This window comes from Malaclemys terrapin, chromosome 15 (assembly GCF_027887155.1).
Source record: "Malaclemys terrapin pileata isolate rMalTer1 chromosome 15, rMalTer1.hap1, whole genome shotgun sequence".
NCBI classification, from domain to species: domain Eukaryota; kingdom Metazoa; phylum Chordata; order Testudines; family Emydidae; genus Malaclemys; species Malaclemys terrapin.
In genome coordinates, this window is record NC_071519.1 from 10156504 (window position 1) to 10181074 (window position 24571).

At 49.3% G+C, this 24571-nt stretch overlaps 1 protein-coding gene across 1 annotated transcript; it reads left to right on the plus strand.

Moving 5' to 3' along the window:
* The first annotated feature begins 82 nt into the window (after positions 1-82).
* LOC128822982 (zinc finger protein 436-like) lies at positions 83-23775 on the plus strand. Its single transcript, XM_054004925.1, has 11 exons — positions 83-165; positions 1018-1104; positions 1638-1859; positions 3267-3289; positions 4954-5069; positions 5371-5403; positions 10934-11062; positions 12937-13019; positions 13684-13810; positions 16435-16536; positions 22395-23775. The coding sequence occupies exons 1-11, from the start codon at positions 103-105 to the stop codon at positions 23750-23752; spliced, it is 2343 nt and encodes a 780-aa protein (XP_053860900.1). The 5' UTR covers positions 83-102; the 3' UTR covers positions 23753-23775.
* The last annotated feature ends 796 nt before the right edge of the window (positions 23776-24571 follow it).

Here is a 24571-nt window from a genome sequence, read left to right on the forward strand (position 1 = left end):
CCAACCCCCCTGCGAGGGGCCCGGAGGCAGGGCCAGGCCCGGGGAGGAGCCGCCCCTTCCTGCCCCCCCGGCCCGGCCCCTTTGTGTGTTTGCGGCGGGGCCATGGCCGGGCCCGGGAGCGCAGCGCGGGGGCTGCTCCGGCCCTGCAGCCCGCGGGGCAGCGCGGTGGGTCCGGTGGGGGAGCCCGGAGCGCGGCTCGGCTGCAGAGCGAGGGGGGCGGGTATCTGGGGGTCAGAGCCGGGCTGGGGCTGGGGATCGTGGGACGGTTGGGGGGCAGGGCGGGGAGTTTGGGGGGTGTCAGTGGGGGGGAAGAGCTGGGGGGTTCTGGGGTCAGTGGGGGGGAAGAGCAGGGAGTTTGGGGGTGTCGGGAGGGACAGAGCTGGGAGTATGGGGGGTGTCAGCGGAGAGGCAGAGCAGGGAGTTTGGGGGTGTCAGTGGGGGGAAGAACGGGGAGTTTGGGGGGGAGGAGATGGGAGTTTGGGGGGTGTCAGTGGGGGAGAAGAGCTGGGAGTTTGGGGGGTGTCAGTGGGGGAGAAGAGCTGGGAGTTTGGGGGGGAGGAGATGGGAGTTTGGGGGGTGTCAGGGGGGGAGAAGAGCTGGGAATTTGGGGGGGTGTCAGTGGGGGGCAAAGAGTGGCGAGTTTGGGGGGTATTCGGTTGGGGAGGCTCCATGTTCAGATCTGGCGCTTGGGATGTGTGTGTGGCAGGGGTTGGGGCAATGTCTGAAGTTGGTCGCTTAGGATGAGGGTAGAGTCAGCCGATATCCAAAACTGACGGTGGGGGGGGGGGTTGGGCTGCATCCCCGTCACTTCACCCCACAGTCCTGTGTTTACTCGGGAAAACCTGGTCCCCCCCCTTTCACCATCGCCTCCCACATCATCCTCGCTGAGGTTGAATTAGAGCTGGAAAAAAGGTCTCAGGGAGTCCCAGGGGCTCTGCAGGGCGGGACAGGCCCTGAAATCTGGCAGCTGGGAGGTGGTTTGCAGCGGCGTGTAACCCCCTCCCCTGGTTCTTTCAGGAGCCCCCACCAGAGCGCCCGGCCCCTCTGCGAGATGAGGGAGAAGCCGCCAAAGCCGAGGTGCAGCGGCAAAGCGAGGAGCTGCTGGTAGGTGCCCAGGGCCCCCTGCCCCTCAGGTTTGCCGGGGGTCCCAGAGCCCCGAGTGACGGTGAATGCAGGGCCCGGCCTGCCAGCCTCAGCCGGGGACCCATCCCCACGGGAGCCCCGGGAGAGGCAGGGTCAGGCACGGGGGTGACATGATGCCCTTAGGGGGCAGGAGGCTGCTGGGCAGGAGAGGGTCAGTCTGTGTGAGCCCAGAGCCCCTGCCCACGGGCTGGCTACACGTCACAGCGACCGGGGATCCTTTCTAGTGCCTAGGGGGGATGGGGAGGAACTGTGGGCTGCAGAGATGGAGGGTTTGGCCCAGGGCAATCTGATGAGGTTTTGGGGGGAACAGTCTCCCCCTGTGAGCGATGTACAGCTCACCCCTGCCCTGATCCGTCCTCCCTTCCTGGGGTAAATAAATTTCCCATCCCCCAGCGCAAGAGGTCCTGTGCTCTGGTAAATAACTCCCCCACCCGCCAGGAGGTGTATTTATGGTTCTCCCCCCGTACCGACCCGCCCTCTCCCTGTGATTTCAGAAACAGACGGCAGCCGAGAGGGGGAAGATCGTCTGGGAGTGGCAGGAGCTGCGAGGGTTTCTGGAGGAGCAGGAACAGCGGCTGCTGTCCCGGCTGGAAGAGCTCGAGAGAGCCATTGCCCAGAGAAGGGATGAGGGCGTCTGCAGCCTGTCCCGGGGGATTTCCCTGCTCAGTGAGAGGGGAGGAGACGAGGGGCAGCAGCCGCTGAGCCAGTCCCTGCAGGTCAGACTTGTTGCAATGATCGTACGCAGCGTTCCTATAGCACAGAGGTGGGCAAACTACGGCGGGCCGCGGGACCGTTCTGCCCGGCCCCTGAGCTCCTGGCCCGGGAGAGTAGCCCCAGCCACTGCCCCGCTGTTCCCTGGCCCCGCAGCCTCAGCTCGCCCCGCCTCCGGGGCAGTGCTCCGGGCAGTGGGGCTGTGAGCTCCTGGGGCAGCGCAGCTGCAGAGCTCGGCCGGACCCGGTCTCTGTGCTGCGTGGTGGCAGCGGTGGCATGGCCCAGCTGTAGCACCGCCAGCCACCGGTGCTCTAGGCAGCGCAGGTAGGGGGCAGGGAGCAGGGGGGTTGGATAGATGGCAGGGGAGTTCGGGGTGGTGGTCAAGGGGCGGGGGTGTGGATGGTGGTCAGGGGGGAAAAAGGGGGTTGAATGGGGGCAGAGGTCCCAGGGGGGACAGTCAGGAAGGAGGGGAGGTTGGATGGGGCGGCAGGAGGCAGTCAGGGGCAGGGGTTCCAGGGGCGGTCAGGGGACAGGGAGAAGGGGTGGTTGGATAGGGCAGGGTCCCGGGGGGGGCCCGTCAGGAATGAGAGGAGGGGTTGGATGGGGTGGCGGGAGTCCGGGGGCAGTCAGGGGACAGGGAGCGGGGCTGTGTGGATGGGGCAGAGGTCCCAGAGGGGCCGTCAGGGAACCGGGGGAGTTGGATGGGGCAGGAGTCCCGTGGGGCGGGAGGGCAGATAGGAGGTGGGGGCCAGGCCATGACCCCCTCCCCTAACCGGCCCTCCATACAATTTTCGAAACCCGACACAGCCCTCAGGCCAAAAGATTTGCCCGCCTCTCCTATAGCAGCTTCTCCGCCCCAGACTCCAAAGCACTTTCCAAAGGGGGGAGGGTCAGGGACTTTATCGCTATGATACAAAGGGGGGGCAGCGAGATGAGGGGCAGAGCCCCGCCCAAATCACACAGTGAGTCTGTGGCAGCGCCAGGGATGGGTCCTGGATGCTGCCAACCCCAAGACCTTCTCTCCTCTCCTGGAAATGTCTGTAAATCCCCTCCCCCATGCTGAGGACCCCGCTCACACCAGGTTAATGGGTTACTGGGGCCAGGGGGCTTGTGGGGCTCTCAGCCCTGGGGGGAGTTTGACTCTCAGGGCAGAGAAACAGTTTCTCCCTGTAAAGTGCCTGGGGAGACATTTTCCTCCTGTGGCCATCTCCCAGCAGGGGTTGCTGGGGCTGCTGAGAGCCACTGTCCCGGCTGGGGGGGACGGGGGAGATGCCGCTGCTGTCTGCACAAGAACCCGAGTGTCTGAAATTCCCCTAAATCCCAGAGGCTCCCTGGTGATACCCTGCAGAGCAGGAGGCTCCCGCAGCCTGGGACAAGTCCTCTGACGGCCTCGTCTTTCTCTCCCTCTCTAGGGTGCCGGGAGCTGTGGGGGCAGGTAAGTCCTGGGCTCTGTCTCACTCCCCTCGTGGTGTGTTAGGTCTGGTAACTGCACTGAATATGGAGCTTCCCTCAGCCCCTGCAGTGTGACGCCGGCTTAGAGCCTGTGAGTCTGTCTCCCCTAGCGGCTGCCTCAGCAGGGGGCGGACCCTGTTACTCTCGGGCAGCTGATACGGTCCCACCAGGGCTGTCAGACCTATGGGCCAGACCGGGCCTGTCTGACATATTTATGTAGCCACATCACTTATTCACGGTGTGCAGAATCTCAGCCTTCCATTTTTTTTTAAAGTAAGTTTCTAGCCTTCCTGGTTACAAAGAAACCCTCCCAAATAGACACGGAGACAGTGTTGCCTTCCTGAGTCTGCAGACAGCCTGAAACAGCAGCTCAGAGAAGCGTGAATGCCCTTGGCCTCCGTTAATCTCATTGGAGTGTCCACATAGACGCTGACTTCCTTTATTCCCGGGAGGCGGGGGTGGTGCTTGATCCCAGAGTCTCCCCTTTGTGCCTGGGTGTCCTGCTGTGAATGGAGGTGTGGTGCAGAGTCTTAAATTGATGCCCTGGCTCCCTGACTGTATCAGAAAGTGGAATACGGCCCTGTCCTCCAAATGAGCTGGACACCCCAGGGTTACTGCTTCAGCGGAAGGGCTCGGGTCCACGTTCATTCCCTGCTGAAGATACGGCCTCTGTCTGTGTCCACACTGAGTATGTGGGACACACCCATTCTTTGGTCTGTGTCTCCTCCCTTTCCACGTAATCCCAGTGCTGGTGCCCCATGTTACTGGTATTTCCCAGTGTGGGAGGTGGCTGTGAACATAAGAATGGCCAGACTGGGTCAGACCAAACTGTCCATCTAGCCCAGTATCCTGTCTTCTGACAGTTGCCAATTCCAGATGCCCCAGAGGGAATGAACAGAACAGGGAATCGTCAAGTGATCCATCCCCTGTCCCCCATTCCCAGCTTCTGGCAAACAGAGGCTAGGGACACCATCCCTGCCCATCCTGGCTAGTAGCCATTGATGGACCTATACGCCATGAACTTATCTACTTCTTTTTTTTAACCCTGTTATAGTCTTGGCCTTCACAACATCCTTTGGCAAGGAGTTGCACAGGTTGTGTGAAGAAATTTCCTTTTTTTTTTTTTTTTAAACTTGCTGCCTATTCATTTCATTGGGTGACCCCTAATTCTTGTGTTATGAGAAGGAGTAAATAACACTTCCTTATTTACTTTCTCCACGCCAGTCATGCTTTCACAGACCTCTGTGATATCCTCTCTTAGTCGTCTTTTCCAAGCTGAAAAGTCCCAGTCTGACATACCTCTCCTCATACGGAAGCTGTTCGAGACCCCTCATCATTTTTGTTGCGTTTTCCAATTCCAAGATATTTTTTATGAGATCAGGAGACCACATCTGCACAGTCAGAACACACAGAACCGGAGCGTCCCGGAGAAAGCTCCTGAACCTCTCTCTGTTCCTTGCCCTTGAGTTTCCCCAGGTCCCATCTCCCTGGGCCCATGGCGAACACAGGGCTGAAGGCAGGTGACTCCCCGTAACAGAGACAATCTCAGGCTACAAAGCTCAGATCCAGGTTTCCTGGAGTTTGGGGGTTGCTGGGCTCAGGGTCTGGGGATCTGGGCCCATTTCTCACCCCTCCTCCTTTCCCCAGCAGGGAGGACGGGGTGTTTCAGAAGCCGGAGCCGGGGTTTGCAGAGCTGGAGAAGAGACTCAGCGATTTCGCTCTGCAAAGCGCCCACCTGCAGGAGGTGCTGCTGGGATTCAAAGGTGAGTTGGAGTCTGGGGGTGGCATCTCCTCTGGTTAGAGCGACCCTCACCCTGGGGAGGAGTCGGGGACTCTAGTGATGTCACTGATCCTCGGCTCCATCTCACAGCCCAGCTCAGTGGGTCGCCCTTCCACATGGGAGTAGCCCTGTGGGGCTGGCTCTGTCTGCAGCGGCTGCGTTATCGGCCTCTGATCTCTGTCACCAGCTCGTAGTTAACAGCAGTTACATTAATAAGCAATGGGGATTTCTCCATGAATGCGAGGGCCTGAATTCTCACCTCTCCCGTCTTCTCCTTCCCCTAGAGACGCTGCAACTGGAGCTGGGGAGCAACACAGGTACGTGTCTGTCTCTGACGGGCCATGGGGAGATTTCAGACCAATAACCATGTTAGTGACGGGGAATCACGGCCTCCAGCCCCGTTGTGCACCTGGAAATGGTGGAACAATGTGAAGCCGGGTGACCCCCGTGACTGATTCACTCCTGCTGTGAAGCTTGACGGGGATTCAGAGTGAATCCAGATCAGGGGTGAGAAATGCTGCACTGGATCCTTCATTATTTTGTAACCCTTTTGGGGGTTACCCTGTGTTCGCCAGTCCCAGCACGGAGTCCTTCCCCACCCCCTTTTCCTAAAGGGTTATGATTTGTTCTCTTTGGGTTAAGAGTGTCTGCTCTTGGTTCAGATTCACCTTTTCCCAGAAGCTCTTCCATAGTTTCTTTCTGTGTCTCACCAGCCTGGGGAAATTCCTCCTGCCTTCCGTCAGATGGGTCATCCCCATTCTCACAGACAGCCGTTCCTTCAGTGGGATCGGTATCGTCTCTTAAAGAGACACAGTTAATTTCCACAAACGTATAAGAACGGCCGTATTGGGTCACACCAAAGGTCCATCTAGTCCAGTATCCTGTCTACCGACAGTGCCCAATGCCAGGTGCCCCAGAGGGAATGAACAGAACAGGGAATCACCAAGTGATCCATCCCCCGTCACCCATTCCCAGCTTCTGCCAAACAGACGCTAGAGACACCATCCCTACCCATCCTGGCTAATAGCCATTGATGGACCTGTCCTCCATGAACTTATCTAGTTCTTTTTTGAGCCCTGTTATAGTCTTGGCCTTCACAACATCTTCTGGCAAGGAGTTCCACAGGTTCACTGTGCGTTGTGTGAAAAAATACTTCCCTTTGTTTGTTTTAAACCTGCTGCCTATTAATTTCATTGGGTGACCCCTAGCCCTTGTGTTATGAGAAGGAGTAAATAACACTTCCTTATCTACTTTCTCCACCCCCGTCATGATTTTATAGACCTCTCTCATATCCCCCCGTCTCTTTTCCAAGCTGAAAAGTCCCAGTCTTGTTAATCTCTCCTCATACAGAAGCCGCTCCATACCTCTAATAATTTGTGTTGCCATTTTCTGAACCTTTTCCAATTTCAATATATCTTTTTTGAGAGGTGGCGACCACATCTGCACGCAGTATTCAAGGTGTGGGTGTACCATGGATTTATACAGAGGCAATATGATATTTTCTGTCTTATTATCTATCCCTTTCTTAATGATCTCCAACTTTCTGTTTGCTTTTTTTGACTGCCACTGCACATTGAATGAATGTTTTCAGAGAACTATCCACAGTGACTCCAAGATATCTTTCTTGAGTGGTAACAGCCAATTTAGACACTATCGTATATCTATAGTTGGGATTATGTTTTCCAATGTGCATTACTTTGCATTTACCAACACTGAATTTCATCTGCCATTTTGTTGCCCAGTCACCCAGTTTTGTGTGGTCTCTTTGTAGCTCTTCGCAGTCTGCCTGGGACTTAACTATCTTGAGTGGTTTTGTATCATCTGCAAATTTTGCCACCTCACTGTTTACCTGTTTTTCCAGATCATTTATGAATATATTGAATAGGATTGGGCCCAGTACAGACCCCTGGGGGGTACCACGATTTACCTCTCTCCATTTTGAAAAGTGACTATTTATTCCTATCCTTTGTTTCCTCTCTTTTAACCAGTTACTGATCCCTGAGAGGACCTTCCCTCTTATCCCATGACAGCTTACTTTGCATAAGAGCCTTTGGTGAGGGACCTTGTCAAAGGCTTTCTGAAAATCTACGTACACTATATCCACTGGATCCCCCTTGTCCACATACTTGTTGACCCCCCTCAAAGAATTCTAGTATATTGGTGAGGCGTGATTTCCCTTTACAAAACCATGTTGACTCTTCCCCAACAAATTATGTTCATTTCTCTGTCTGACAATTTTGTGCTTTACTATAATTTTAACCAGTTTTCCTGGTACTGAAATCAGGGTTACCGGCCTGTAATTGCTGGGATCGCCTCTGGAGCCCTTTTTAAAAATTGTCATTCTCCATTTGGTACAGAAGCTGATTTAAATGATAGGTTACAGACTACAGTTAGTCGTTCTGCAATTTCACATTTGAGTTCCTTCAGAACTCTTGGGTGAATATCATCTGGTCCTGGTCACTTCTTATTGTTTAATTTATGTTTGTTTCTCTAATGACACCTCCGTTTGGGACAGTTCCTCAGATCTGTCCCCTAAACAGAATATCTCAGGTTTGGGAATCTCCCTCACATCCTCAGCCGTGAAGACCGATGCAAAGAATTAATTTAGTTTCCCTGCAATGGCCTGATCGTCCTTGAGTGCTCCTTTAGCACCTCGATCGTCCAGTGGCCCCATTGGTTGTTTAGCAGGCTTCCCACTTCTGATGTACTTAAAAATCTTTTTGCTTTTACTTTTTGAGTCTTTGGCTAACTGTTCCTCAAATTCTTTTTTGGCCTTCCTAATTGTATTTTTATACTTCATTTGCCAGTGTTTATGCTCCTTTCTATTTTCTTCACTAGAATTTAACTTCCACTTTTTAAAGGCTGCCTTTTTGCCTCTCACTGCTTCTTTTATTTTGTTGTTTAGCCACGGTGGCACTTTTTTGGTTCTCTTACTATGCTTTTTTAATTTGGGGTATACATTTAAATTGAGCTTGCAGGGATTTCACTTCTGGTGCTGGACCTTTTAATTTCTGTTTAACTAACTTCCTCGTTCACTTCATTTGATTCTACGCTTTTGTCACATATAGTGCCACTCCCCCAACAGCACGACCTGTTCTGTCTTTTGTACCCTGGTATTACTGTGTCCCATTGATTATCCTCATTCCACCAAATTTCTGTGATGCCTGTTATATCAATATCCTCATTTAATACGAGGCACTCTAGTTCACCCATCTTATTATTTAGACTTCTAGCATTGGTATATAAGCACTTTAAAAACTGGTCACTTTTTAGCTGTCTGCCATTACATGATGGAATTGAATGGGACTTTTTTTCATTTGACTGTTTCTCATCAGATCCTACCTGTATTTGATCATCTTCCATCCTCTCCTCCTTACCAGGACATACAGAATCTCCACTAATAGGTCCTCCCCTAAGGGATGTCTCTGTCCGAACCACATCCTTCTCTGCACCTGTCGGCTTTCCCCCAACCCTTAGTTTAAAAACTGCTCTACCACCTTTTTAATTTTAATATCAGGACCAGCATCCTAAAACACTGGGACCTGGATTGGGGTACCCTCTGTTACCCCCCCTCTCTATCCCTGAGAGGTCAGTTGTGTGGTCAGTTACACCGTTCCCTCTCAAAACCTGAGGCACAGCTGAGTGCCTGGGTGCCCAGATGCTGAATCAGCCCTTCTGTCCTGGACATCCTCTCCCAAGTGACCAGTGTGGAGACATTCCTGTATTTCCACTGTTCCTTCCCTGGTTTCTTCCTCTGGACCCCCCTCTAGAGTGAGATCTGTCAGCTGCAAAACTCTGCCAGCTAGCAACTGGGACAGCTCCCTCACTGACAGCAGGCAATACACGCTCCTCCCTCCCTCCCTGAGGAGACGCTGCCTTCAGCTGCAGTGCAGGAGCTGGTCTCAACCACCTTCACACCTGGAAGCATGCGGCTTCCCCCGCTGCAGAGTAATCAAGGAGGCTCTCTCATTTCTTCAGTAGTTCCTGGGACTTTACCCTCTCCCTCTGGGGTCCCAGCACCATACTCCTTGTCGCAGGTAAACTGTCACGGAGCCCCCGGCTGATGCTCTGGCACCGCTCCCCACAAAACCAGTCAGGACTTTGGGGAGCCTCCTCTCCCTCGGAGCGGACTGTCTTCAGGGCAAGAAGCTCACACGGCTTCACCTTCCTGGGTCTGACCTTGGAGCATTCAGCATCCCCTGCCCCACCGTGCGCTTCCTGCAGCAAGTCACCCGGGCGGGGTCCTGGGGAAGCCAGAGGGTCCTGCACCCCATCTCCGCAGTCAGACGTGACTCTTAGCCAGCCAGTAAAACAGAAGGTTTATTAGATGACAGGAACACGGTCTAAAACAGAGCTTGTAGGTACAAAGAACAGGACCCCTCAGCTGGGTCCATTCTGGGGCCCAGCGAGGCAGACACCCACGTCTGCATCTCACTTCCCGTCCCCAGCCAGATCCCAACTGAAACTCCCTCCAGCCCCTCCTATCTGACCTTTGTCTCTTTCCTAGGCCAGGAGGTCACCTGACCTCTTTGTTCACCTTTAGCTATCCCCTTGCAAGAGGGAAAGGGCCCCAGCCATTTGTTGCCAGAATACAGAGTGTCGGCCATTTATGCACACTGGAGACTTAAGAAATGCATAGAGGAAACTGAAGCACCCACACAGTATTCAGAGGAAACATTAAGAACAGTCCCACTTCGTCACATAAACACCTTAACAGCCTGAGCTACATGATAAAAATCATTTCCAATTAACATGTCATTGGGGTTATCGTCCACCACCTCCACTGTGGTTAAACTTTCTAACCCACTAGTTTCTATGTGCGTTTTTGCCAAAGGCACAAGAATCTCCTGCTAATAAAAGCTCTGCCATCTGTCTCGGCAGTATGTCACCTTGAATTATACTCCACTTGATCGCAGAGATTTCTGCCCCTGTATCTTCCCACCCAAGGTATTTCCTGCCAAAATGTACTTCATGTCTGGCTCTGCAGATCTAATCCCACAAAAACACTACAATCCGTCTCAATTGCATGAGAGGTTTCTGTGTCGATGACGGCAGAACTAACATGAGATACTGGTTGCCTGGTTCCTCCCAGCACAGAGCATTTATTCCTCGGGCGATCAGTGGAATTACAGCGATAGAACCTTTTGGGCTCTTCCGTTTTCACGGGGGATTTGGGATGAGGATTAGAGGAATGGTTTTGGGGAGGTGATTGCCTCCCAGCCACCCTCTTTCTTCCCCAGGAGTAAAACAGGAACCTTGCTTCCCACCAGGTTTAAACCCCTCTTTCTGTGGTTTATTCACAGTAGATGCCTGGATCTGCTCAAAGGCACCAGCTGCTAGAGAAGCCATCTCTTCCACAGTCGTCACATTTTTATCCCATGAACGTTGCTGTACCTCATCTTTACATATATTTAAGGGCTGTTCTTGAGCAAACATTTCTTCAAAACGTTCCCCCCCTTTCCCAGTAAATCTTTCATTCTGTACACCTTTACCCCAATATAACACGAATTCGGATATAATGCGGTAAAGCAGTGCTCCGGGGAGGCAGGCCTGCGCACTCCGATGGATCAAAGCAAGTTCAATATAATGCAGTTTCACCTATAACACGGTAAGATTTTTTGGCTCCCGAGGACCACGTTATATCAAGGTAGAGGTGTATAAATGTTCACTCACACCAGCACCCCTCTTAAGATTTCTAAATTTCACTCTATATGTATCAGGGGTAATTTGAAACCTTTACAAAACCATATTTTTTTTTAATTTAAATGTACAGGCGTCTAAAGCATCTTCAACTGGTATTTCATTGAATACATTTTCAGCTTTACCAGTTAGTTTTGCAATCGGTAGGAACTCTCTTGGCATCTGGGATTTCATGCACTGCACACGGCCTTTCAAATGTGGAAAGAGATTCAGTAGTATCACCTGCCTTGTTGGATGCAGGACGCAGGTGGTCCCAATTTGTGGATTTTTGCAGAGGTGAGAATCAGGGGGGGTAGGGGGTGCTGGTTCTCCTTTTCTAGCAGTTCCAGTTGGTGTCTCGGCTTTCTCTTTCCTCTGCCTCCATCTGCTTCGGGGCTAAGGTTCCCTGATGTGCTTCTTCTTTCCCTTTTATCTCCAGTTCTTCCATTCTCAGCTGACGCTCATAGTCTCTCTCTTTTCCTGCCACCTGCAGTCTGTACAGCTCCAACTTTGCAATTGCTTCACTGCCTTCGCTCCTCTTTAAGCTTCCCTTTCCCAAAATAAGCAAACAGAAAATAACAAACTGGTAACCTTCTCTCAGCCACCACACTTCAACTCTCTACACCAGTGTCTGAAGTGGAAACCTCCCTCAGAACTACAAGTGGTGCATTTCATCCTGCTTGCTGCACCACTGTGATGGGATCCCCGGTGTACAACCTGGAACCGGAGTACCACAGTGACCCGTTAACTCTCCAGCCTGGGTTGTCTCTCTCAATGCTTTGCTAGTGACAAGCAGCAAAACCCCTGCTAGTTCTGTGATCACTCAGTATGTGAAGCCCCACACCCAGCTAGATTGCATGAACGCTCCCAGAGCCACTCAGGAATCACACAGAAAGGCACCGGCCAATTCCCCCCAGCCTTGCACCACAGAGCTGTACTGTCTTGCCCTGGTCAGAAGCCTGACCCATGTACGTTTGTTACTCAATCTCCCCTTCCTCAATGTGGAGAGGGCAGGCAGCAGCCTTTATAAACCGAGTTGAGATTTCCGAAGCACTTCAAGCAAAATAAGCCGTTTTAGGGAAAGTATCCAACAGATTTATTAACTACAGAAAGATTAATTTTAAATGGGAGGCATAAAAGGTCAGAGATAGAGTATCATCAGGGTGGGAAGGGACCTCAGGAGGTATCTAGTCCAACCTCCTGCTCAAAGCAGGACCAATCCCCAGACAGATTTTTACCCCAGTTCCCTAAATGGCCACCCTCAAGGATTGAGCTCACAACCCTGGGTTTAGCAGGCCAATGCTCAAACCACTGAGCTATCCCTCCCCTGATAGTTACCAAAGAAAATAAAAGATAAGTGCGCAATCTAAATCTTAAACCTTATTCCACTAGGCAGCATTTCAGTCAAGCAATTTTTTCACCCCACTGGATGTTATGGTTCTTAATACAGAGACTTCTCCCTTAAGCCTGGGACCAGTCCCCTCAGATGAAGTTTTTGTCTTCTCAGCGTTCTTGTTGCTTCCGGCATAGGTGGGGGAGGAGAAAGGTCCAGTCATGATGACGCTGTCCCTTATTTTATACCCTCAGTCCACGTGCCTGGAAAATACTAGCCCAGACATGTCCTGGTGGGCTTTGCTGAGTCACAGAGTTGAGGAATCCCCCTGGTGTGATCTTGAGCAACTGAGACATAGAGTGGAGCAGTCCCCATTGTGTGGTGCTCATTGACTTGTAAATCCCTTGATGACCGCTCTCCTGCTGAGCTGATCAGTAGTCACTGAACACCCACCTGGGCAGAGATTCCCCCCCTTTGTAGCAGAGATGCTCAAACGTACGCCGTATTTCAGTAACAAAAGCTCATAATTTCCTACACACGAACAATATACGTATTTGGACAGCACCGTGGGTTTCAGGAGATCACGAGCTTTCAGAGGATAACTTACGTGGCCTGCTTTGTATGAAATATCACAGCCCTATCTGAATTGTGAGTCTGAGGTTTACAGGATGTGACTTTGAGATACAGTGTGTTTAGTCCTGGTGGGAGGGGATGGGACTGCACCGAGCTTTTTCCCATCATGAGAGTCGATGTCTATACAGAGAAAAAGCCAGTGAGAATGTGAAATGCCTTCAAGTCTGATCTGAATTCCCCCCAGTAACCCTTCTCCCTCTGACAGGCTGCAGAATAACATCCGAGGGTCCCTCCAGACTCTCCCAGCCTGCCCGGGGAAGGGAAATGGATGCGGTAGAGCTGGCTCAGGTAGGGATGCTGAGGACATGATGGGGGGGGTTCCCGCAGGAGCCAGAGGGACAGGGAATACATGGGAAGTGGGAGTTTGATCTAAGAGTGGGAGGGTGCAGGCCGTGCACAAGGTCGAGAAAGGTGGGGGGACAAGGTGTGATGGACCTGCTGGGACTTGGTAAATCTGGAGCCGGGATTCTAGGAATAGGCCCATGGGGGTTGGGTGTGGAAATCCCTCTATTTGTGGAAGAGGAACAACCCCGGCTGGGCTGAAAAACTTCCCAGACTCTCAGTGCTGGAGGGTGAACCCACTAACCAGAGGTTGTTATGACCTATGGAGGTGACACGCAGCAGAGGGGCTTAGGGAAGATGCCCCCATCCCCTGACATCCAGCTGCTGAGAATGGGGAGGGGGTTGGGATTCCTACAAGGAGGGGCTTTATCTCCAGTTCAGACTGACTAGTCAGTGTGTGATGAAAGGGAAGACCCTTCCCCCGCTATCTGCTGGAAGGACGAGGGGCTCTCTCTATCGCCCCTCACCCTGACGCTTCCTGGGTGCTCTGAGCAGGTGGTGGGTGGTGCTCTGTTGACTGTGCGTCCATTTGATTGGCCCTGCTACTCCATGAAGAGTGGGGCTATGAGTGGGGCAGCAGGTACTGAGTGGGGGCTTCTTTCTCTTTCAGGGGTCGGTGACCTTCGAGGAGGTGGCTGTGTATTTCACCAGGGAAGAATGGGCTCTGCTGGACCCCGCTCAGAGAGCCCTCTACAGAGCCGTCATGCAGGAGAACTACGAGAATGTGACCTCACTGGGTAAGGATTCCCATCCCCTCGGTTCTTAGAAGAGGAAATAAAAAGCTAAGGTTCATGTCACCCCCACAATGCCATCTCTGCTCTGCCCTGTTTCAGCAACACCCCAACATGCCAGTGAAAAACACACCCGCACTCTGTTCTCCCCTGCTACACAACGCTCTGGGAACTGGGCCCAGGGGCAGTACAGCACAAACTCTAACCCTTTCTCTTGGCTAAGGTAACACTTGGATTTAGGTCCAGCCTAACGAAGAGGCACTTCCGACTCCTGGCCGGCCCTCAGATGGAGCCTACGCCACACGAACCATCACAGACTTGCAAAATATCACCCCCTCTTCGCCCCTGAGGGTTAAGAATGGCCACACTGGGTCAGACCAAAGGTTCGTCAAGTCCAGTATCCTGCATTCCATCACTGGTCAATGCCAGGTGCTCCAGAGGGAATGAACAGAAGAGGTCGTAGTCAAGTGATCCATCCCCTGTCGCCCATTCCCAGCCTCTGGCAAATGATTCCTTTGGCGTCACTGCCTTCTATTATCCTTCTCTAAACCCTGGAGACGGCTACCATGTGTGCCGCCGGAGTGCCGACAACGCTCATGGCAAGAACACACCCTTGTGCATGTTGATTGCCCACTAATCCCGCAACCCTTTCTTATGGACCACCACCTTGTCATGGTGGGGAGCCTTGCGTGGGCTTAAAGACCCTCAGAACTACATCGTTCTGAGTTTTCCTACTCCTGGTTGGGTCCCCCTTGGCAAGCAGGTCTGAGGCGAGGCACCTGACTTACCGTGGTCCAAACTTCACTAAGACCCCAACGGTGGCTTGGGCGCATATAGAAGATCTTCTAGTACTGTGCAGCTGTGAAGGAGGATGAGGGCTGCAGCAGGAGTGAGGCCGCTGGTGGGCTTGGATCTCCTTGCGAAGGGTCAGGGTTTTCCTCCCGTCAAGTCTCGTGCGGTTACCACCTGCGCAGTGGTTTCCCCACGTTAAACTATTTCAGGCGCAGGCCTCTGCCCAAGGCCTCACACCTGAGGTCATGTGTGTGAGTGGCAGAGAAGACAGGCGCCGTGATCTCTGGAAGTCTTTTGTCTCAAATCTGCATGCCACGTGATGGCCGTCTTGCGCTTGGATGAGCCAGAAGTGCATTTCGGCAGCAGCGGCTGTGATGGGGCAGGCCTCTTTTAGGATCTCTTCTGCTCTCCCCAAACAGGCAGCGTTGGCTCCAAGTTTTTTGCTGCCCCAAGCAAAAAAATTTCCCCGCACCACCCCCTCCGGTCCCACCCCAACTCCGCCCCTTCCCTGCCCCATTCCAACCCGTTCCCCAAATCCCCGACCCCACCTCCTCCCCCAGGCGCGCCGCATTTCCCCTAAACCTGGGAGGGAGGGGGGAGAAGCAGAGCAGCGATGCGCTTGGGGGAAGAGGTGGAGGTGAGCTGGGGGGGGAGCAGTTCCTCTGCCCCCTCCCCCAGGGTTACTTCCTGCGGCCCTCCCCGCGCCCCCCACCGCCACAGCTCACCTCTGCTCAGGGCCAGCTCCCGGCTTTTTGCGCCCCAAGCAAAAAATTAAAATAAAAAGTTGCCGGAGTGCTGCCCCTTGGAAAGCACCGCCCCAAGCACATGCTTGGAGCACTGGTGCCTAGAGCCGGCCCTGTAAACGGGGAGGGGGCCAGAAAAGATGCCCCAAACATCGGCGGTCTCACACTCTTCCAACTGGAGGGCAACATCCAGTGGGATCACTCAACTCCGTGGCCGAAACAAGAGATACAAGACAACGAATGAATGAAACTCTAGTAAAGAACAGAATGATCAAACAGAGACGAATATGATTTATTGGGAAGAGTCAACATGGCTTTTGTAAAGGGAAATCACGCCTCACCAATCTACTAGAATTCTTTGAGAGGGTCAAACAAACGTGGACAAGGGTGATCCAGTGGATACAGTGTACTTAGATTTTCAGAAAGCCTTTGACAAGGTCCCTCACCAAAGGCTCTTAAGCAAAGTAAGTTGTCACGGGATAAGAGGAAAGGTCCTCTCAGGGATCGGTAAATGGTTAAAAGAGAGGAAACAAAGGGTAGGAATAAATAGCCACTTTTCAAAATGGAGAGAGGTAAATCATGGTGCCCCCCAGGGATCTGTACTGGGCCCAATCCTATTCAACATATTCATAAATGATCTGGAAAAACAGGTAAACAGTGAGGTGGCAAAGTTTGCAGATGATACAAAACTACTCAAGATAGTTAAGTCCCAGGCAGACTGCGAAGAGCTACAAAGAGACCACACAAAACTGGGTGACTGGGCAACAAAATGGCAGATGAAATTCATTGTTGGTAAATGCAAAGTAATGCACATTGGAAAACCTAATCCCAATTTTACATATAAAATGACGGGGTCTAAATTAGCGGTTATTGCTCAAGAAAGAGATCTTGGAGTCACTGTGGATAGTTCTCTGAAAACATCCACTCAGTGTGCAACGGCCGTCGAAAAAACCTTTAAGCACAACGTCCTACACATTCAAACATCTGTGGAGTTAGCCTCAGCGTATTGCTACTTCAAAATAGGCTGGGGTTAATACAATAAAAAAAATTGTGAGAAATCTCCTTGAACCCACCTGATGTCCTTTCCCCATGCAGAGTTTCCAGTTTTCACACCTGAAGTGATCTCCTATCTGGAACAAGACAAAGAGCCGTGGGTCCCAGATCTCCATGATTCAGAGGAAAGAGAGATCCTGAGAGGTACCTGCACAAGCGAGGAATCATTCAATCAATTAAAAACCTGGCTGTGTCTGAAGGACACAGCTGGGGTTCCCGACAGAGACCTTGTGAGTTCTCAGAGTTCAGAATTGTCCCCAGCAGGTTTGTATCCTTAGGGCAGAAGTTGCTCATGACTTCCTACCCATCGTGAGTGACAGCTGGCAGTAACTCCCTCCTTCACCTCCCTTCCCCCGGAGTGCTTGGACGGGATTTACAGGCAGAATATATCCCCTTACCTCTGCAGGACAGAATTTGGGGAAATTCAGTCCCTGATTTATGTCCATCTCTCCAGCACTTATTTCGTTGACCGTGATAGTGACCATGAAATGCTCAGGGAGATTCGAGAGGCTATACACATAAAAAATGCAATAATAATGGGGGATTTCAAGTATCCCCATATTGACTGGGTCTATGTCACTTCAGGCCGGGATGTAGAGACACCATAAATAACTGTTTCTTGGAGTAGCTGGTCCTGGAACCCACCAGAGCAGAGGCAATTCTTGATTTAGTCCTAAGGTTGAGCACAGGATCTGGTCCAAGAGGTGAATGTAGCTGGACCACTTGGTAATAGCGCCCATAATATAATTAAATTTAACATCCCTGTGGAAGGGGGAAAACACCAAAGAAACCCACCATAGTAGCATTTAATTTCAGAAAGGGACCGACACCCAAATGAGGACGTTAGTTAAACAGAAATTAAAAGGAACAATCTCAAAAGTGAAATCCCTGCAAGCTGCATGGAAGCTTTTTTTAAAATAAACAAACCGTAATAGAGGCTCAAATTAAATGTATATCCCAAATTAAAAAACATAGAGGACCAAAATGTGCCACCGGGGCTAATCCCCAAAGTAAAAGAAGTGGTTAGAGGTGTCACGGAGTCCCCAGGCGATGCTCTGGGACTGCTCCCCACAAAGCCAGTCAGGACTTTGGGGAGCCTCCTCTCCCTCGGAGCAGACTGTCTTCAGGGCAAGAAGCTCACACGGCTTCACCTCCTTGGTCTCTCCTGGGAGCATTCAGCATATGCCCCTCCGTGTGCTTCCCACAGCGAGTCCACCCAGACAGGGTCCTGGGGAAGCCAGAGGTCCTGCACGCACCCCCACTCTGCAGTCAGACATGACCCTCAGCCAGCCAGTAAAACAGAGGTTTATTAGATGACAGGAACACGGTCTAAAACAGAGCTTGTAGGTACAGCGGCGAATGGAACCCCTCGGCCAGGTCCATTCTGGGGTTCAGAGAGCCAGACACCCATGTCTGCCCTCACTCCTCGTCCACAGCTAGCTCCAACTCTGAAGCCCCCTCCAGCCCCTCCTTCTCTGGGCTTTGTCTCTTTCCTGGGCCAGGAGGTCACCTGATCTCTTTGTTTACCTTTAGCTATTCCCTTGCAGGGGGGGAAGGGGCCCCGGCCATTTGTTGCCAGGGAGACAGAGTGCCAGTGATTTATGCACACTGGCCTTTCCTCACCACCTAGGGACTTAAGAAATGCATAGGGGAAACTGAGGCACCCACACAGTATTCAGAGGAAACATTAAGAACAGTCCCACTTTGTCACAAGAGGTAAAAAGGCATACTTTAAAAATTGGAAGTTAAATCCTACTGAGGAAAAGAGAAAGGAACATAAACAGTAGAAAGCCTATTACAAAAGTACAATCAGGCAAGTCAAAAAAGATTTTGAAGAGGAACTTGCCAAAGACTCAAAAAGTAACCAGAACAAAATTTGTAAGTAGCACGAAGCTTGCTAAACAAACAGTCGGGCCACTGGACGATCAAGTTGCTATAGCAGCATTCAAGGATGATAAGGCCGTTAGAGAGAAACTAAATTAATTCTTTGCATCAGTCCTCGCAGCAGAGGATGTGAGGGAGATTCCCAAACCAGAGCCATTCTTTTTAGGTGACAGATGTGAGGAACTGTCCCAGATTTGAGGTATCGTTACAAGAGATTTTGGAAAGAACTGACAAATTAACCAGTAATAAATCACCAGGACCAGGTGGTATTCACCCAAGAGTTCTGAAGGAACTCAAATGTGGAATTGCAGAACTACTAACTGTAGTCTGTAACCTATCATTTACATTAGCTTTTGTACCAGATGACTGGAGGATAACTAATGCGACGTCAACATATATAAAAGGCTCCAGAAGCAATCTTGGCATTTACAAGTCGGTAAGCCTAACTTCAGTACAAGGCAAATTGTTTGAAAGTCTACTAAAGAACAGAATTATCAGACACCTGGATGAACACAATTTGTTGGCAAAGAGTCAACATGGCTTTTGTAAAGGGAAATCACGCCTCACCAATCTATTAGATTTATTTGACGGGGTCAAGCAGTCTGTGGACAAGGGTGAGCCAGTGGATCCAGTGTACTTAAATTTTCAGAAAGCCTTTGACAAGGTCCCTCACCAAAGGCTCTTACGCAAAGTAAGCTGTCATGGAATAAGAGGGAAGATCCCCTCATGGATCGGCAACTGGTTAAAAGATAGGAAACAAACTGTTCCCATTGTGTGGTTCTTGGGCAGCCCTCACTGACTTGTAACTCCCTTGATTACAACTTTTCTGCTGGGATTAGTTTGCCTTTTTTTTAATGTCACTAGCAAACAAACAAACATACAGCAAAATTTCATAACTTGATACACACTCGTGATGTTCGTACTTTGACAGAACAGTGGCGTTCAGCAGATCACGACCTTTCCTGATATCTTACAAGGCATATTTTGTACAAAACAGATCAGAATGACATGACAGTGGTGAATATGGGGGTTCCTGGGTGCTGCTTGGAGGTAAAAAGTGTCACATTGAGATATAAAGTTATATGTAGAACAAGATCTCTGGATTAACATTTTTTTTTTTAAATCTAAAATTTGGGATCTATGAGGAAAACTCAGAGCCAGAATGGTTATTGCATCAGACACCCTAAGGCCTGGGCTACACTAGTGGCGGGGTTCGAACTAAGATATGCAACTTCAGCTACGCTATTCGCGTAGCTGAAGTCGAAGTATCTTAGTTCAACTTACCTGGCCGTCCTCACAGCGGCGAGTCGACTGCCGCGGCTCCCCCGTCGACGCCTCTTACTTCTCCTGCCGAGGTGGAGTACGGGCGTTGATTAGCTGGATCGATTTATCGCGTCCAGACAAGACGTGATTAATCGATCCCCGATACATCAAACGCTACCCGCCGATCCAGCGGGTGGTATAGACGTACCCTTAGAAAAGGATAGAAAGAGGGAAAACATGTTTTACGTGCCACCCACGTCACTCTAAAATATTCTATAAGCTGAGGGATCTGTCTAGAATTTGATGAACAAAACACAAGTTAAAATGTATTAAACTATGGAGGTACATGACTAGACAGCTCAGATGATTAGCAATGGCATAAAGCAGTGATTCTCAAACTTTTGTAGTGGTGACCCCTTTCACACAGCAAGCCTCTGAGTGTGACCCCCCCTTATAAATTAAAAACACTTTTTAATATATTTAACACCATTATAAATGCTGGAGGCAAAGCGGGGTTTGTGGTGGAGGCTGACAGCTTGCGACCCCCCCACATAATAACCTCACGACCCCCTTAGGGGTCCCGACCCCCAGTTTGAGAACCCTTGGCGTAAAGGCACTTTACCTTTAGGTCACCAACTTGTAGGCTTGGCAGAATTTGATTTTTATTAGGGCTGTCAAGCGATTAAAAAAATTAATCGCAATTAATCACACTGTTAAACAATAATGGAATACCATTTCTTTAAATATTTGTGGATGTTTTCTACTTTTTCAAATATATTGATTTCAATTACGACACAGAATACAAAGTGTACAGTGCTCGCTTTATATTTATTTTTGATTACAAATATTTGCACTGCAAAAAACAAAAGAAATGGTATTTTTCAATTCACCTCATGCAAGTACTGTAGTGCAATCTCTTTATCATGAAAGTTGAACTTAAAAATGTAGAATTATGTACAAAAAATAACTGCATTGAAAAATAAAACAATGTAAAACTTTAGAGCCCACAAGTCCACTCAGTCCTACTTCAGCCAATCGCTCAGACAAACGAACTTGATTACAATTTGCAGGAGATAATGCTGCCCTCTTCTTGTTTACAATGTCACCTGAAAGTGAGAATCGGCATTTGCATGGCAGTGTTGTAGCTGGCGTTGCAAGGTATTTACATGCCAGATGCACTAAAGATTCATATGTCCTTTCATGCTTCAACCACCATTCCAGAGGACATGCGTACATGGCTGATGATGGGTTCTGCTCGATAACAATCCAAAGCAGTGCAGACTGATGCATGTTCATTTTCATCATCTGAGTCAGATGCCACCAGCAGAAGGTTGATTTTCTTTTTTGGTGGTTCGGGTTCTGTAGTTTCCGCATCTGAGTGTTGCTCTTTGAAGACTTCTGAAAGCATGCTCCACACCTTGTTCCTCTCAGACTCTGGAAGGCACTTCAGATTCTTAAATCTTGGGTCAAGTGCTGTAGCTATTTTTAGAAATCTCACATTGGTAAATTCTTTGCGTTTTGTCAACTCTGCTGTGAAAGTGTTCTTAAAACGAACATGTGCTGGGTCATCATCCGACTGCTATAACATGAAATATATGGCAGAATGCGGGTAAAACAGAGCTGAAGACATCTATTTCTCCCCCAAGGAGTTCAGTCACAAATTTAATTAACCCATTATTTTTTAACGAGCATCATTAGCATGTCCTCTGGAATGGTGGCTGAAGTATGAAGGGGCATACAAATGTTTAGCATATCGGGCACATAAATACCTTGCAACGCTGGCTACAAAAGTGCCCTGCGAATGCCTGTTCTGACGTTCAGGTGACATTGTAAATAAGAAGCAGGCAGCAGCATCTCCTGTAAATGTAAACAAGCTTGTTTGTCTTAGCGATTGGCTGAACAAGAAGTCGGACTGAGTGGACTTGTAGGCTCTAAAGTTTTACATTGTTTTGTTTTGGAGTGCAGTGATGTAATGAACAAAAAAATCTACATTTGTAAGTTCCACCTTCATGATAAAGAGATTGCACTACAGTACTTGTATGAGGTGAATTGAAAAATACCATTTCTTTTATAATTTTTTACAGTGCAAATATTTATAATAAAAATAATATAAAGTGAGCTCTGTACACCTTGTATTCTGTGTTGTCCTAGAAATCAAAATATTTGAAAATGTTGTGAAAACATCCAAAAATATTTAATAAATTTCAGTTGGTATTCTAATGTTTAACAGTGCGGTTAATCACAAGTAATATTTTTGAGTTAATCGTGTGAGTTAACTGCAATTGACAGCCTTAATTATTATTTTTATTTTTTCATAATTTCGAATTATTTAAGCTTTTTTTTTCTCAATTTTTATGGTTTTAAGTTTTCAGAATTGTGCAAAATTAAAGGTTTTAGACTTTTTTTTTCAATTTTTATCAATTTACGTTTTCAGTTGCAGAAAATTATGTGGGGACGTCAGACAACAATTCAAAACGTTAAAGCTTTATAACTGATCAAACAAACTGTCACCATCACATGTCAAAATATATACAGTCAGTATCCTTAAACAAAATTCTGCGTTCTCCAACAGCATTTTTCTTATTTTTCCTAGTTGAAATTTTGATTGTTGATGGAAATATTTTTGGTTGGGTTGTGTGTTTGCAGCGAAATTGATATTTATTGATAAAAATCTAATCCTTCCAATCTGAATCCACAGAAGTATGTTCTTAATTTAAAGCACGTGAGTGCTCTCATTGAAACCCTAGGGATTAGGGATTGCCAGAACATGTGGAGCCTTTGGCATTACCTTTTCCACCGCAGCTAATTTGCATCATGGTTTGGTCTCCCCTTTTCCACTCTGTTTCTGCCAACAGGTGATGGGATGCTGAGTGAGAAGAAGGAGCACCAACCTCAGCAGGAAGATGCTGAGCAAGACGAACCACACGGGGCATTATTGCAAATATCTGAGGAGGATGTGTCCAGGAGTGGTGAGCAGAGAGAAGGTTGTCAGAGTCAGCACAGGCCAGAGAGGAAGCAAGGAAACAAGCCAAGGGAGAAATTGAATAAATCCATTAATAGTTGGGGACCTCACAAATACGTCAAGGAAACCACAACCCAGCAGAAAATCCAGGCAGGAGCGAGAAACAACACGTGCTCTGATTGTGGGAAAAATTTCAGTAGCCGCTCAGTTCTTCTTAAACATCAGAGGATCCACACAGGGGAAAGACCCTATGAATGCCGTGAGTGTGGGAAAAACTTCACTCAGAGCTCATCCCTTATTAAGCATCGGAGAATACACACGGGAGAGAGACCCTATGCGTGCTGTGAGTGTGGGAAAGCCTTCACTCAGAGATCATCCCTCATTACACATCAGAGGATCCACACAGGGGCGCAATCCTATGCATGCTCTGAATGTGGAGAAAGCTTCACTCGGCGCTCAAACCTGATTGTACATCAGCGAATTCACACAGGAGAAAGACCCTACCAATGCTGTGAGTGTGCAAAAAACTTCACCAACAGCTCCTCGTTTATGAAACATCAGAGAATCCATACGGGAGCCAGACCTTACGAATGCCACGAGTGCGGGAAAACCTTCACCCGCAGCTCACACCTCATTGCACATCAGAGAACCCACACGGGAGAGAGACCCTATGAATGCTGCGAGTGCGGGAAAACCTTCACTGATAGCTCAGACCTTATTAAGCATCAGAGAATCCACACGGGAGAGAGACCTTATGAATGCAGTGAGTGCGGGAAAAGCTTCATGGACAGCTCAGACCTTACTAAGCATCAGAGAATCCACACGGGAGAGAGACCTTATGAATGCAGTGAGTGCGGGAAAAGTTTCACTCACAGCTCAGCCCTTATGACACATCAGAGAATCCATACAGGAGAAAGACCCCACGAATGCTGCGAGTGCGGGAAAAGCTTCACTCAGAGCTCGGACCTAATTAAACATCAGAGAATCCACACCGGCGAGCGGCCCTATAGATGTGGTGAATGCGGGAAAAGCTTCACTTGGCGCTCGAGCCTAATTACGCATCAGAGATTCCACACAGAAGAGAGACCCTATGGGTGCCGTGAGTGCGGGAAAAAATTCTTTGTCAGCTCAGCGCTTCGGGAACATCAGAGGATCCACATTGGAGCCAGACCTTATCAATGCGGTGAGTGCGGGAAAAACTTCACTCGCAGCTCGAACCTTATTAGACATCAGAGGCTCCACTCAGCTTAGAGACACTCTAGATGCTCTGAGTGTGGGAAAAGTTTCTATCAGAACTCAGCCCTTACTTATCCCCAGAGAATTTGCAAGGGAAACAAACACAATAAAAACCTTATTTAAGGCTGACCATTTTTATTTTTTTTTTTTTCCTAATTCCCTCTTAAAGACTTTTTGAACTACATTTGAAACCCAGGTGTAGAGCCAATACTCATAACTTCAAATACAAAAATGATACATGCAGGCCAAGAGCATAATCATATTCAGCAAATCATAACCTTTCCATAGAACTCTTACATGCCCCATTGGACAAGATTGGTTGCAAAGATATAACAGTGGTTGCAACAATAATCTATATGGTCATTGTTTAATCAGATAACGTCACAGCCACGTGTAAAAGGATAATCCGGCAGGCCAAAAAAGAATTTGAAGAGCAACTAGCCAAAGACTCAAAAAGTAACAACAACAAAATTTTTAAGCACACCAGAAGCAGGACGCTTGCTAAACAGACAGGGGGGCCACTGGCCGATCGAGGTGGTATAGCAGCACTCAAGGATGATAAGGCCATTGTGGAGAAACTAATTTACTGTATATACTCGTTCATAAGCCAAATATTTTTGGTAAAAAAGTGACGCATCAAAGAGCGGGGGTCGGCTTATCAATGGGTCTACACCAAAATTTGAGGATTTTAAACTCTATGGAATCATTGAATTGAATATCTAATACATTATCATTTTGTTTACCTGGAGCGTCTGCAGGCATGGAGCCCCTCAGCTCCCTGTGACCGCGGACTTCCCGCAGCTCCCATTGGCTGGGAACGGCGAACCGCGGCCA

Coding starts and splice junctions, on each gene's coding strand:
- LOC128822982 (XM_054004925.1), top strand. CDS start 103: ATGGCCGGGCCCGGGAGCGCAGCGCGGGGGCTGCTCCGGCCCTGCAGC. Junction 13,020..13,683: donor ATGCGGTAGAGCTGGCTCAG/GTAGGGATGCTG, acceptor TTTCTCTTTCAG/GGGTCGGTGACCTTCGAGGA. Junction 13,811..16,434: donor CGAGAATGTGACCTCACTGG/GTAAGGATTCCC, acceptor TTCCCCATGCAG/AGTTTCCAGTTTTCACACCT.